Source organism: Bos javanicus, chromosome 10 (assembly GCF_032452875.1).
Source record: "Bos javanicus breed banteng chromosome 10, ARS-OSU_banteng_1.0, whole genome shotgun sequence".
Classification (NCBI taxonomy): Eukaryota; Metazoa; Chordata; class Mammalia; order Artiodactyla; family Bovidae; genus Bos; species Bos javanicus.
The window spans coordinates 32395065-32411086 of record NC_083877.1 but is presented as its reverse complement, the minus strand read 5'-3'; the positions used below and the strand labels follow the sequence as shown (position 1 = coordinate 32411086).

The following is a 16022-nucleotide window of genomic DNA, read 5'->3' as shown; positions in this document are numbered from 1 at the left end:
GTATCTATTTTCCATCTCCTTCCATTGTGCTCCACTCAGTATTCACTGCTTTTCTCCTGCTAACACTGCTCTTTAATGCAATTACGTAAGAGCAAGAAGAGTCGTGTATTTGACTCCTAATTATGAAAGCCCCTGGGAATAGAAACATGTCTCTTCCTTGCCCTCGAATGTCTTCATGATACCTGGGGCTGAGGAGCAGGACATAGACTGTGGAATGCACCTACCTGATTCCTCACCCGCCCCCCCCCACACACACACACAGCGTTTCTCTTTATTTTTCTAAGTATGTCACGTGTTTTACATGCTTTCATATGCCACTTCGGTTTCAAGATTCACTAAACTTCTGCATATAATTTGGCAGAAAGCCAAGCAGTTATTCTTGAAGGATGTAAACTTGGAAACTATCTAGGGAGGGGAAAGAAGAAGAAAGGAGTTGTGATACAAACAAATACTTCAGTCTAAGAACAAACCAATCTTATGTGTAAAGGACTGTATTGTAGCTATCCATGTTGCTTCCAATGTTTTGTGATCAAGGAGGTAGCAATTTTTATTGACCAGATTATCAGTATTTATGTTTGTACGTGATCACGTCACTGTGATGTAGCTGAATACAGACAACTTTGGGGTAACTCTTCAGCTTTCAAACCCCAGAGGGATTCAGCTGTTTTTCCTACTTCCAAGTTAGATGAATATCCTGGTACTAGTTTGTGTCAGTCTTGCAAAGTAGATCATAATACTTGAAACACACTATGGAGATTGGGACACTTGTAGGACAGCATCTTTGAGGATGTGAGGAAGGTAAGGGGGAAGAAACAGGGGCATGGTGGGTTAGATAGTAAAAGTGAGCTTGAGTAAACTTCAGGACTGAGCTGAAAACCCAAGACCCAACTGATTTGGAGGAACTAGCTGCTCTAAAAGTATTATTTGCTTATGTGGCTTATTTCTCACCCCTTTAGTTTAGAGACCGCCTCCTCCAAAAAACCAGGGAAGGAAATCAACTGAGTTATAAACTTGTGAGGCCTGACTTTAAAACTCAGTACAAGTTTGACTGATGGGGACAAGACAGTGCTTTCCATTGCAAGAAGTCCTTCTGAGTGATCCCTTGAAATCACTCTCATGTCCAAACAGAAAGACTCACTGGGGCTTCATTTGAATGATTATAAAATAGCTGTTAGATGACATTTGCCTTAAAACATAGTTGAGGTGTTAGTAGTTAGTTATTGTAATTTTCATGAGGGGTAAGGAGCTTTTATAGCCACCAGCTTAATAAAAAGCATGCAGTGCATAAAATTCACATCACTTGCTGTTTTAGTGATACAAAGTTTAACTGAAAAGTTTAGCTTAGGTGACTATTATTGCAGTTTCTAAAAGAAGGCTCTAGCCAGTGTTGTTGCAAGACTTAACTCATGCCATGCTATTGTTTTTTTATTTTTCTTGTAATTCTTCTAGCTCTTTATCTGATTACCGTCCAGCAAACAGCTGACTCGAAGAGTCTGCAAAGCTTGAAGAGCCCCTGCATTCTGTTTGCTTTTAGCTAAAAACTATTGGAAGAGTTTCGAACTTAGATACAAAAATCACAGGCATGACTTTGTCTTCATACAGGCAGCAGAACCTTGGTTTTCATTTTATTCTGTTCAACTTTGTTCCCAAATCTATCAATACTTTCAAAACTGTATCTTTACTTTAGATATATATATATATATGTGCAGTACTTACAGTCACAAAGTTTCTGCTTAAGGTTTTGCCTTTGAATCAGTGGCTTGCCTGACAGCGGTGCCAACAGCATTGTTTGATAGAGATGTTATTAGTCTCTAGAACTTTGGGACATTTCACCATCTATCAAAAATGCTAAATATTAATTTACAGTGGTTTGAGACAGATCTATAGAGGCAAACAGATTTTTTTTGTTGTTGCTGTTCCAAATGATAATAGTTCCTTATTTTTTCTCTCTTTGGTTTCTTGACTTTGTTTTGGTGAAGTTTTATGTTCTATTTGTACATCATAGGGTTAAGGTTGAGAAAATGATAGACTCACCTTTTTTTCTGGATAAAGTATATATAATGACAACACGGCAAGATTGTCTTCAAGTGGTAAGATGTTAGAATGTTGCCTATAGACATGTCAGTCTGAGTCCTTAGTTACCAATTCTTGTAAGAAGAAATAGTGTACTTTGAGAGACTGACGGGGCTTTTTATTTTGCTCTCAAAGTACTGCACCCCCACCCCCACCCCCAACAGATTTGCTTGCCAGTAGATCTGTGGGCTTAGTCGAAGTTATCGCATACAGGTGACAAGTGTACAACTCTGACCTTAAGGCTGGTCTGTTTCATATGCTGTTCCTACTCTCTGTTTCTGCCAGAGGAAATTCCATCTCTTGCCTGCCTTCATGTGGTGCTGATAAAGTCCTTCCTGTACATTAGAATTCCTGTTTTCCTTTAAGCGACAGCAGGGTATTGGGACTGATCAGGAAAGGGGAGGAGGAACAGAAGAAGAATACACTCAGCAAAGTAGCATGAACTATAACTCTCGGCTTACCTTACACGTCCTTTAAAATGAGCAGTTCTTTCAGGAAAAAGCATTGCTCTGTGACTTTAAACCTTCCATGCAGCACTAAAGGAAGTCCTCTGCAGTTGATTAGGTGGATCACAGTTCATAGTTGTTTCATTTTCTGATTGTCGTTTGCGCACATTAAATAGCAAGGAAGGTATTGATGCAATGATTAATATTATTGTCTTTGTTAATGATATAATCAGTGGACAATGATTTTGAGAGTTAATTCAGGCCTTTTTAGGGCAATGCATTTGATGTGAAGGGCTGTCCCATACATTCTCCAATCTGAATTTTTAAGGGAGTTGTTGAGTTTTATAGATGTGTTAATACTCTGAAGTGTTTGGTATCCAAGAACATTGGGACCTATTTCTTGGAAGAGTGTGGCATAATTAATTAAAGAGCAAACTTTTAGATTTTTAAGGAGGCTTTTTTTTTCTAACTTAAAAAAATTCACTTTATTGAAGTATAATTTGTATATAATAAAATGCATCCATTTTAAGGCATCTGTTTCAATTGGTTTTAACAAATATGTACACTGACATAACTATCACTTCATCATGATTCTAGTGCTTTTTTTTTTCCTTTCGGTACCTATTGCTGAAAAGACAACATACTGTAACATGGCATCTATATATGCCTAGTTCTACAAATACTAATATGTACATGTTTTTTGCCTCTCTCTGTACCTTTCCCCTTGGTTCGTCATTTATGGCTGAAATGGTAACTGTGGAAAAATTCCTGGGCCTCCTGACATCAGAATCCTGCATCTTGGCGAGACCATGATGATGCAACTTCCACCCATTCAGCAGGCACCCCAGGGCCCTCCAGTGGGGGCCATGCGTCCCAGAGTGGAGACAACAGCAGTGAGCAAGGTAAAAAGTCAAGGATTTTCCTTGTGCAAAGTGGGCATGACTGAAATAACATCAGTATTTTATATTGGTACATCAGCCTCACTGTAAACAGGAGAGTGGCAGGTTAGGGAGTATAAATGACTGCTATTTAGGGAGACAGTATTTCCTTCCCTTAACTTATATTACTCACCAAAAACAAAACAAAACAAAAAGAGTTGTCTAGTCTTTAAGCAAGTATTACAATAACAATCGATTAGTTCTGCCAATTCTTTGACAAATTTGGTTATCTACTCTTTACTCCTGGGTGTAAGCAAATAGAATGACGGATCTTTGCTTCTGTGATGCAGTAGATTGAATTATACTATAAATGGGATATTTTATTTGTAAATCAACTATAAGGGTTTTCTATAATCAAGCAATGATGCCTGTAAAGCACACATGATGCAAAAATCTGTTCTTATTAGTTCCAAAGCGCCATGCAAATTTTATATGGAATTGTATTTTGGGAAGATGGATTTTGAAATTCTTAGATTATTTGTCCCCATTTCTATTCAGCTGCCATGGTGAGACTTTTGTCACAAATTGTAAAAATTCAAATAATCAAAAGGCAAGGGGGACGTCAACTACAGATGACAAGGAAGCCTAGAGTCATTTAAAATAAATTTTACCATTTAAGGCTCACCTATTGCACAGAGAGCAATTATATATTGGTAGGGTTGACTCTTCTATGGCTAAAATTATTATTTAAAAGAAGATGCATTATTGAACGTGGGCCAGGAAAGTATATAGATTTTACTTTTTAATATTTTACATTAGATGGTGTCTGATCTCCTAGGTCTATTTCATCTCTATTATGACTGTGTTTATGGCCACAATATTTAAGCATTAGACAGTCTTCCAAGTGGAGGACAGTTTAACAGCTTGAGCTGTAGTCATATATGCCATTTAAAAAACGATGGTTGATGTAGGGTGAGTGCCTTTATATTTCCAAGTTCCTGGTCATGGATTTTGGATTCCTAGTATTCTGGAAGAGTTTAGAGAAGTGTCCCTTCTAGGATGTTGTTAAGTTGTGAATGGGTCCAACTTAGAATCTAAGTTTAAGCAAGCTGCAACTAACACAGAAATGAATACTGTCAGATGATAAATTGTGGAAGAACCGGTGAACTGTATCTATTTAGGCTTTCTGTACTGTTTTTTATTAGATCACTTTGGTTATATGTAAGAAAACGAAACTATAAAGAATTTTGAAGATGAAATGTATATAAATTCAGTGAATCTGTAATGCAGTGGCTTTCATTGTGTTTCTGTGTCTTGGAGAAAGACTTCTCAGTGTGTTTAAATCTGAAAAGCTTTCTAAGACTCCTCTCCTCCCACCACCCCAAATCATGGTGCCACAAAGGGGGAAATGTATCTATTAATAAAAACAAAACACCTTAAACATGGTACAAGAGAAGGGGAAAGGAGAAGCAGACTTAATGGTCTAATGAGGCTATCTTCCAAAGACTTGTTGTGTGTGAGGCTCGCTTTGACCTTTCACTTTGCTCAGGAGCCCAGCGCTTCATTTTTCACATTCTTGCAATTACGTTAACGCTTCAAGCATTTCTGACTCCAAGTCAGCTAGCAACACCAGGCATAACTCAACACTGTGAGTTTTTCTCCTCTCTGTAGATTCATTAACAGGTCACCAAGGTCCCAACTGAAATTTAAAACTGACTGGTTCAGTTGGGTTGGTTGAGTTATGGCCAGCGAGATGGCAGGAGAGGGCCAGGGAGAAGGGGAGGCAGGGAAGGATGACCCTGGGGTTTGGAACGCTGAACAGTTGCGGCCACGGCCAAGGCATTGAGTTTTATCATTTTGGTTAATTTTGCTGGCTTGTTGTTTTTGCTTTTGTTTTTGTTAGGGAAGAGAAAAGCACTGAGACCGATATAGTTGCGTAAAAACCATACACACGAACCTCTATGTTGTGGTTAGCCCCACCCACGGATGCCATGTTGAAGGATTTGATCCCCATAGGATTTTGTTCCTTTAATCACATCTCCATGGGATTAAAGAATGGACATGGTAGCTTATGTGTTTGAGTACTAGGAAGTCAGTCATTTTACTGTATTAAAGTGTGAGGGACAAAAAAAACGTTTTGATTCCTGGAAAATGGAGACTCTCTGGGCATGGAGAATTTGCTACCTGGCTGACTACATCAGTGGCTCTGAAACACGGGTTGAAAGATATTCTGTATTTTACCAAAGATTCTACATTTCAAAGGTCAGACTTGAGTGTATTTTGTCATACTCGTGCCCATATTAGCCTTTTAAATATGTTTTCAAGATATTTTGTCCCACCAAATTGTCCAGAGTAGCTTTCTATGGGAAAGATTAATTATCTGCTTCAGGGCAAAGTCAACAGAGATATTGACTGAAATCACATATGCTTATCCCAGGTTAAATCTTAGGGTTGACGTTTAATGGAAAGCCTAAGAAGGAAATTTATGTTCTCCATATTAAATGTATTAAAATGCTTCATTGGGAACCAAGATTTTTAGTTTAGAAAAGAGTTTTCTTGCTTATTCAGAATTTATTAGCACACCAGGCATATGGAAAACTGTAAAACGATTCAGTTTCAAAACAAATTATGATAAACAGAAAAAAAATAGGGATGAATTGTACTAAAGACAATGTTTTCATACACATTTTAAATTAAACTTTAATAGCCATATGCTATAAAACAATACATGCATTTATGTTGCTTTATGATTTGGGGAATATTTCTACTAAAATGATTCATATGAACCTTTACTTTGGAACCTAAAAATATCTCATTATTTTATGACTTGATAGGGAAAGAGCTACAGTTACACAGGTGAAAGGTCATCTTTTCCTCCTCCGGGTTTGTACAGCAAACCCAAAGGAGGGGGGGAAATCAAATTTTTAAAATATTGTAAAAAACAAACGATAAAATGTGAAACCTGACTTTACTGTCTCTTTCACACAGCACATGCCTAGCAGTAAACTACATAAATATGAACCAGACTTTCATTCACTCTGATTTCTTTGGCTAAAAGCAGCCAAATGGAGTTTATCTTGTTAGTCACATGAGAATGAAGAAAAAAGTCTGTTTTATTTTTCAGGGATAGAATTAGGGTGCAGACTGGGTCTCTGGGGAAGTAACTGGCCTTCTTTGTGTCTGGCTTCCCATCAGTAATAAAATGGGGCTTGATAATAAGGCGTGGGGTCCCTAATTCTGTACCTGCTGAGTCAAAAGCTGCTTTGTATTTCATTGTGGGTTTTGCCCAGAGTAAAGACTAGGAAGCAGCCCCCTTGTTCCTGGAACACTTTGAGAGCCTTAGATGAAAGGCACAATATATGTACAAAGTATTATTATTATTGATGGGTTTGTGTAACTCCCATTAACGCTGATGGGAGTTACGCATGTGAATTGGCAGGAGAATAGACCCCTCAGTGTTTAGAGCACATGAAATTTACATTTTTTCCAGTGCTGTAATTGAGATGTTGACAAATTGGAGAATATTGATGAGCCTTTGTTTTAAGTATTTCGTGCCAAGTTTGTTTTATTTTTTCCGGATTTGAACAATGGTATGGGTTCAGCAGCAGTGAATAAAAAGGGCAGAGTAAAGATAACTTTGTATTTCAATATTTTGATGTGCCAATATGAAATAAATTGTCTTAGGCAAATGGAATATGCTGTTTTAATCATTAGCTAGGCATGAAAGAAAAATTGATGTTGACATCTTTGCTGTAAAATCGTTGTAATGGGGCCTTCCTTACAATTCATTTTTGTAAAATTCATTTTGTACATTTTGCAGCAATTGAACAATCCCTGCACTGTGAATAGGCAGGATTCCCAGAAATACCGAGACAGTTGGCCCAGTAACTGCTGAGCTCACACTGCACACCACACGCACGTTAACCATACTGTTGCCAGACCCAGTTTAACCTAAATCCATTAGTATTTAAGCATCTATGCATCTCTCATCTTTGAAGACACAGGGCTGTACAAACCAGCATAGTTCCCCTCAACTCTGCCACCTACAAAACCTCTCTTTTGATGTCTCTATCATCCAGGCAATGAGACTAAAATTCCATAACTAGATATTATGCAATTATTTAGCAATCATGGTTTTGAAATCTAAAAATACCCACTATAGATTTAACGTAAATGATTATAGGTAAGCAAAAGTCTAACACAGGCTTACACTGTTGAATTATTATATAATGCATGAAATAGTATTCTTCCCCACCAAGTATTCCAGTTACATAGTTAAAAGACGGGGGAAACCCTCAAACCCACTTATAGTGGGTCCTGAATATGTTCTACTGGGATTTCTTATTCAGTCTAGGAAAACTCTGTCAATGGAATGTTTTCATAGTGGCGGCAATCTCTTTAAAATAACCCTAAATACAATATGACAGATGCCATCTGGCATAATCTTTTGCTAGTTGCTTTTAACTTTTATTTTTCCTAGAGCTAAGTTCATCCAAAACTGGTCACTTACTGTTATGATAAATATGGTGACATTTCTTTTCCTTCCTGTCCTCCTAATTGTATCAGAAAATTCACTGAGAATGTAATTGAGAATTGAACATTGGCACAGAATAAGCTGTTGTATTATAGAATATTTATGTTGCATTTTCATACTTTTTTGGCTCCCCAAATAAAATCAAAAGGAATACTATCCTTAATCATCGGCAAACATCCAAATAATTTCTGTTGATTTTCTTAAGACGTTTTAGAATAGCAACCGCTAGAAATAAAATTGAACTCTTCTAATAAATAAATGCTCTAGGAGCATGTAATGGTGCCCATAAATGCTTAAAAGCTTTCTATAATTGCTGTTAATTTTGAGTAATTTCTTCCTATATGTATCAACTTACTTGAAAAGCCCGGAGTTGAGATTTCTAGATTTTTTTTTTTTTAACTTAGTCATGTAAAGGGATGTCTCCTGATGCCAGTTAGAGTTTAATTTAGAGTAGTAATTAAACTTGAATACTGCCTCATAAACAAAAGATAAACAATAAACCAGCCACGTTCCCTGCTGTTTCATAGCTTTCTTTCCCAGATGTTTTAGCCTGATAATTTTTACACAGTGAACTACCTAACATGGAGTTTTGTGGACAGAGGTCGAAAGAGAGTTTTCTTTTTAGCTTTTCTTTTCTTCTTTTTTTTTTTTTTTGGTTTGGTAATCTTTTTTCAGTTCAAAAATCAAAATGTAGGGGCTTTTCCATGACTTAGATTTTTTAAAATTTCGATTAAGTAAATTCTTAATGCAGACGTGCTTTAAAGATAACTCTAGTTTTTTTCCTTAGATATGGTCTCTTTTTTTCCTTTAAAATGAATCTTGTTGTGAATGCCTTTACACTTAATAATGTAAAGAACAGATTTTTGCTTAAGTAAAATCTTGATAGTAAGTCAGAGAAAGAAAAGCTTGACAATAGAAAATGTTTCTTTTCCTCTTTTCTTCTACTTTCCACCCCATGCATCCGCCCCCCTCCTCCCCTTTCCCGCCCAAGGCCAACGTTACTTTGCGCTTGTACTTTTCTTTGGCCTACAAGCGTTCTCTGTCTGGGTTCTGGACCAGTCCATTGTCAGCCATGATCTTTCTAATTGTCAGGTACTAGTCGGCCATTCAATGCAGAAGCCATGTTATTTTCACTGGGTGGGGTAATTACTGAAAGCTGAGAATAGCTGCACTAAAGACGAGGGATACTTTCATGATCCCATTAGCATAAGAGTGGGTAAATTATTCATGCCAAGTGAGGATTCTATGGGGAAAAGTATAGTTAATGCACATAGTTTTTAAATGTATCCCTTTCTGCTCTGAGACTAAATTCTTGTTGGAATCAGTTCTCAGACATTTACGGGAAAGCTCTGGTGGCGTGTTAGATGCAGTTCATCTCTCTCTGTTTGCAGCGCTCTCAATAGAGACCATCTGGCAAAGATCCAAAAGGTGATTAAACAAAATGATCAGCTCTTGTTGCTGTGTTACATGTCCAATACTCCGGATTAAAAAACATGACCCACGACAGTCAAGCTCACGTCATGCCGCTCCCTCTCCCCCCTCCCCTTCCCGTATAAGAATTCAGATGGTCCACAAATGTGTGTGCCATCTTTGTGTCCTTATGGCCCATAATCATGAACAGGTTGTGCAAATGGCTCTTTCTGGAGCACTGTCTGTTCCAGCAGCATAGAAGCGTTTCATATTAATTGGGTCAGTCTAATATTCATATTGACATGGGGAAAAATTACTAAAATTTATTCTTATAGCAGACAATGAATATGTGTGCTTTCTGCCATGAGGGAAGTGAAATCTGACAACTGGCTTGTTCAACTGATTAATTTTTCTTGAAAATGGAGAAAAATCAAAGCAGGGGAAACTGTCATTCTCTGAAAACAGTGCACAACGCTTTGTAAGTAAACAAAATGCATTGGCTGGGGGCTTTGGGGGAGCTTGTGGAAATGAGCTCTGGTTTTAACGCCATAATCAGGGATGAATTTACAGTGCCATTCAGAGGCGTCCTCCTCCCCATAAACAAGCTGATAATCACAGGGAAGCTGACTTCCAATTAGCTTTTCCTTCCCTCACACGGATCAGGGTATTTATATGTCCTCCTTAAGCTTTAATATGTCACTCCTGAGTTGGTCCATCTCATGTCACATTCAAAAGTTTGGAAATAAAATGCTTTATTATGAGGAAATCCTGCAAGGTAATTTTTCAGCCAATCATTTCACAATTGAGTTAAGGTAAAAATGCCAAGATTTGTGACTAAGGGACAGATGTATCTTATCTTTGGGGGTTTGCACCAAATGCCAAGTAGAAATATAAATTGAACAAACCAGACATTGTGAGGAAGTGATTGAAGAAATATTGAGATGAAATCTTGGAATGAACTATATATGTATATTTATAACAATGCTGTGAATTGCTTACATGCCACATTTGCATAAGCCTGAACTCTGATTTTTATTAAGGGGCAGTTTCATGTAGGTTAGTTAAGGCATTCAAAATACAAGACCGTTATTAGCTTATTCAAGAGATTATGCCTGTCCACTTAATATTGTGGAAATAGAGGATATTCTAGGATGAATTTGAGTGCAAATGTCCAGAAAACATAAAGAATAAATCAGGAAAAAAAAAAATTCTTCAGAACCACTTTAAAACATCCTCAGTCCCGTCAGCTCCCATTTCTAAGGGCGGGTAAGGCAGTAGGTTAGAAATACAGCCGGGCACAGTACTCAGGGAGGGGAAGTGAGGGTCCCCTGGAGTCAGTGCAGTGTGGCAGATGAAAGGGACTTGCATAGCCTTGGGGGTCTTAAGGCTATTATAGGGCAACTCATGCTCTGTTATCATGCTGATTTTTCAATTGATTTTTGGCTGAACAGTACTTGTTGAAGCCCTCCAGAGCATCAGACACAGCCTTATGGTGCTATATGTTGTAATACACGTGTTCTGTTTTTTTCCCTTCATTGTCTTTCTTGCCTTTACTTCGGAAGAATAGTCTATAACGACGCCATGTTATTTTTCCTCTCTTTTCTCTTTTCTTCTTATTTCTACCCTCAAAAAGTTCTTGAAATTCTTACTGTTTTAAATCTGGGGTGGGGTAGGGTAGTAGGAGAATAGCTTTTTTTTTTCATCTTCCTATGTAGACATTTGTTTTTAATTTGGCCTTTGAAAATATTTTGATGTCACAGCAGACAATAATATAAACCATTTTTATCTACCAAATTTATCCCTTAGTAGTCTTGGGCTATTCACCCCCTTTCTAATGACCAGCAAGAAGACAACTATGGGATTTCACTAAAATCTAATTCCTCATTAAAATGAAAGTTGACCGTTTTAATGTCCCTTCTACTGTAGCAATAAGGTCCCTTAGCCAGATAGAAAGCCAGAACTTGAAAAGGGAAATACTGGAGAGAGACCTAAGGGAAGTGTGTCCCTCTGTCTTCTGTCTGGGAAATTCTGATTCTAATGTCATCTCCTCCAGGAAGCCTTCTTGATTTGCCTGGGACATAAGCCATTGTTCTCTTCTCTGCACCCCAGTGGCACCCTCTACCACTATTATAGCATCATTCACATTTTGTGTTATAATTATTTGGTTCCTGGTCTGTCACCTTGCTTTTCCAAGGCAGAAATTATTACTTATTCAGCTATCTAGCAATAGAATGTTCTTTTCTTAATCAGTAAGCAAAATCCACAGATTTCAGTTTTTGTAAGGTAGAAACAATTTAATCAAAACTTTGTACTCATCAGCTGGATATTTAACATATTGATACATTTGAAAAAATCATCTTATATCCTTAAGAGATAATAAACCTATTTTATTTTACTAAAATTTTATTGTATGCAACACTATCTTAAATAAGTCAATGGACTATTATAGGTAGGATCTTAAATTTTGGATTCTTATTTTAATGGTATTTTAAGATGATACTTAAAATAGGATTTGTCTTATTTGTTATTTAATGGTATCTTAAATTATATACATATGGTCAGAATTTGGACATGGGATTTCTTTTCACTATATTATCTATACAAAGGTAAGGGTGTGGATATAAGTCTTGTAATGTAATAAGGGAAACTTTAATGTGGCAAATAGTTTCCCCTGATGAACTCATTTTGCTTGCACTTCTTGTTCTTGAGGGAAGTTGGGGGTCTTCACATACAGGTAAAGAAACTGGAAGGAATTCTTGAATTTTTAGGCTGTACATGTTTCTGTTGATTTCCTACATATTCATTCTAGTTTTCTTGTATTTGCTTTTGAGCAGGTTTAATTTACTTTAGGCAATGTAAGCAAACCCTGTATTGAGCCCCCTTTTCATCTGCTTGAGGTTCTGTCCAGAGTCTTGGATAGTGAGTCAAGATGCCTGTGCTCTGGGGTTAGGCTTGCACAGAGAAGGACACGGGCTCAGGAGGCAGAGAGACATGGGTTCAAATCCCAGTTTTACTCCATGTCTGCTAGATTCAGTTTCTCCATCTGCAAAGTGGGGGGAAGCTGCTCACCATTAAGGTTGTCCTGGAGATGGTATCATGTGAGATCTATGTGTTAAACACATAATATTGCCTGGAACCAGTAACTATTAGTTCCTTTATTCCCCTGTTCTGCTGTCCTTGACTGACTCTAATTAGCTCTGTGGCCTTCGATGACTCCCTTAATCTCTTCAGACTTTTGCTCACCTATAAAATAGGACAGAATGAGATGATCTTTTACATTCAAGCGCCAGGGATCTAATGTTTACATTCATGAGTCTTCTTTTTTATTTTGTGCATTTTAACATAGAGAAAGACTGCAAGTTTTTTAGTTTTTGCTTTTTTTGTTTTGTTTTAAATCAGAGGTGTAACAGAAACATTTTTATTTCCTTCATTTTACAGGATTATTATGTAGTGAGATCATGTTTTTTGTTCCTTGCTTTTGTTTACGAGGAAAGACTATTCTTCCTGGTTTGGCAAGAGAATAACCAGGCCTTACAGCTGATATTCTGAGGACGGCAGATTGTCACAGTCTGGGTATAGGACACTGAAGGTGGTGCATGACTATCAGAAGTGTGAGATATATTTTGTAAATACAGAGTAACTTCCATTATCCATTATCTAATCAGTTAGAATCTCTGTTGGAATTTCTGTACATCACAAGTAGAATAATAAAGGATAATCATTACAGAGGCTGAGACCCTGTCCTCTCCTGAGATGAATTACAAAGGCGATGGCACCCCACTCCAGTACTCTTGCCTGGAAAATCCCATGGACAGAGGAGCCTGGTGGGCTGCAGTCCATGGGGTCGCTAAAAGTTGGATATGCCTGAGCGACTTCACTTTCGCTTTTCACTTTCATGTATTGGAGAAGGAAATGGCAACCCACTCCAGTGTTCTTGCCTGGAGAATCCCAGGGACGGTGGAGCCTGGTGGGCTGCTGTCTATGGGGTCGCATGGAGTCGGACACGACTGAAGCGACTTAGCAGCAGCAGCAGCAGCAAAGAATTTTCAGGAGAATTATACAGTTAAGAATATTTTACTGTATCTAATTATTTTTAGACTCATAATTCACACCAGATGAAGCTGTTACCCTTTAGTCAGTAGAATTTGTGCTTAATCAAAACGCTTATTCCTTAACTCTTGCTGCCAGCTAGGGATGTCACTGTGGCCTCAAAACTAAGCCTTCTTTTTTTTCTTTTTTTAATTTGGAGATTTACAAAAGCAGACTAGGAGTGTAAAATTTCATATTTCTTCTTTGAGCTAACATTTGTAACAAATGCCACCTGCTGAAATAAAACCGCCAAAATTTCCATGTACTAAATGTGAATGATGGAGAAAAGTTGATAACTCATGGATTATTGAAAGCTTATGGAATCTACCCCTTGAGTGTCCTTCAGTGACACACACCAGAGCTGAGATGTACATAAACTTTTCTGGAGGCAGGAAGCTCTTGATCTCTCAAGACCTCTTCTGAGTCTGTGTTGCTTAAATTCAGTACACACAGATATTCATTGAACAAGGCACTCTGGAAATAAAAATACAAACATTACAAGGGTCCCTGCCTTCAATAACTTACCATCTTTTGTGAGGTAGGGGGCACCGTGGCGAGTATGCTGGTAACTCTTATGTGAGGCAGATATTCAGTGCTAGGGAATGGATGGAGGAAGGCTTGTTGACCTAGAGAGAGTGGAGTATACAAAGGATGGAGCTTTGGAAGCAGATGGCTCTGAATACTCATCCTTGCCCCGCAGCTTCTAAGCAATGATCTTTCTGAATGTTAGTTTCTTCACCTGTGAAATGGGAACAATAACCATCTCATCGGGCTTCCCTAATGATTCCAATGGTAAAGAATCCACCTGCAATGCAGGAGATCCTCCAGCAAAGCAGGAGGCCCTGGGTTTGATCCCTGGGTTGGGACAATCCCCTGGAAGAGGGCATGGCAACCCACTCCAGTATTCTTGCCTGGAGAATCCCCATGGACAGAGGTGCCTGGCAGGATGCAGTCCATGGGATTGCAAAGAGTTGAACATGACTGAGTGACTAAGCACAGCACAACACAGCACAACCATCTCATAGGGTAATTGCTGGGATTAAATAAACATTAGTTGTTTTTTTTTGTTTTAAGTCTCACTTGGTAACTAATGTGGAACTGTCCAAATATTCTCTTCATTCAACTTTTATTGACCATGTAATTGATGGGAATCACTATCCTAGATGCTAGAGATACATAACTCCTAAGATGTGATATCATTCCTCTTTATACTCTTTCTTAAGTAACTCAGAAATGTAAACAGATAAATGCACATGCTTCTAATATCACGTGCAGCATTCAGGTTGTAAGGTATTTCAGATGAGGGAGCAGATGAGGGAGTGAAATATCTGAAATATCTGTGGAAGGCGCCACAAAATTGGGGAGGCTTTAAAAGGCTTTAATGGCCTTCAGTGGGTGTTTACAGGTCAACAAGGTAGGGGATGTTTGGGGAGCAGATGGAAGAGCCAGTGCAGAGGCCCAGAAGTGTGAAACAGCATGGTGTGTTCAGGGCAACAACCAGATTGATAACTGCCGTTTGTGAGAGAGGCTGCTTGGGAAGAGGGTGGCTGGTGAGGCAAGTAGGGGCTGTCTGTGAAGATCCTTGTTTACCAGGCTAAGAAGCTTATACTTAATCCTGTAGAGCACTGTTTACCAAACTTTCCTGGAGATAAGTAGCTCCTAAGGGGCTTGTCCATACAGATTCCCAGGCAGACCACAGCCACACAGAGTCAGCATCACCATGGGAGGTCCCGGGCCTCTGAATTTTCAATCCAAGCCCCAGGGATGTGGACTGACCATTGAAGAAAATTAAGCAAAAGGAGTTTATGATGAGATTTTGTATTTTGGAAAAAGCTCTTTGAGACTGTGGAGAATACATTTGAGGGAGGCAAGAGTAAGTACAGTAAGAACTCTACACGTGAATGAGTTCTGTTCCAAGAGCGTGTTTGTAAGTCCAAGAAAATTAGCCTAGGTACCTGACTAACACAATCGACTGTATAGTACTATACTGTAATAGGTTTATAGTTCTTTTCATACAAATAATAATTTTAAAAAAAGCTTGAAATAAAGATAATGTACTACTGTACTCTGTATGGTGTGTGTGTGGGGGTGCTCAGGTGTATCTGACTCTTATGACCCCATGGACTGTACCCCACCAGGCTCCTCTGTCCATGGGATTTGCCAGGTAAGAATACTGGAGTGCATTGCCATTTCCTACTCCAGGGGATCTTTCTGACCCACGGATCAAACGCGCATCTGTTGAACGTCCTGCCTTGGCAGGCAGATGCCTTATCCCTGTGCCGCCTGGGAAGCCCTACTCTCTGCAGTACTGTAAAGCACGTGGAAGCACAGCCACGTGTAGAGAATGCAGACACATGACAGTGTACACCAGACGCATGAATTGACTTATGTGACTGGACATGTGCACGCACGTTCGCATCTTTGAAAGTTTGCAACATGAAGGCTTCTGGGTAGGGGACTTCTATATAGAGTAAAGGTTAATAGTCCCAGGGGCTGGTGAGGGCTAAATGAAGACAGTGGCAGTGGAGATGTGGGGGAGAGGACTGGTAGATTACCTGCAGGAAGAAGGGAGGAGGACAGAGTCCAGTATCA

The 16022-nt window shown here is 38.7% G+C and overlaps 1 protein-coding gene across 7 annotated transcripts in view; it reads left to right on the top strand.

Annotated features, from left to right (window-relative positions):
* The window catches only part of MEIS2 (Meis homeobox 2), a 224154-nt gene that overhangs the window by 13287 nt on the left and 194845 nt on the right, over window positions 1-16022 (top strand). For all 7 annotated transcript variants that reach the window (XM_061430705.1, XM_061430703.1, XM_061430704.1 and 4 more), the window contains exon 7: window positions 3307-3421. In XM_061430705.1, coding sequence (XP_061286689.1) covers window positions 3307-3421 — 115 coding nt within the window. The remainder of the gene's footprint in view (window positions 1-3306; window positions 3422-16022) is intronic.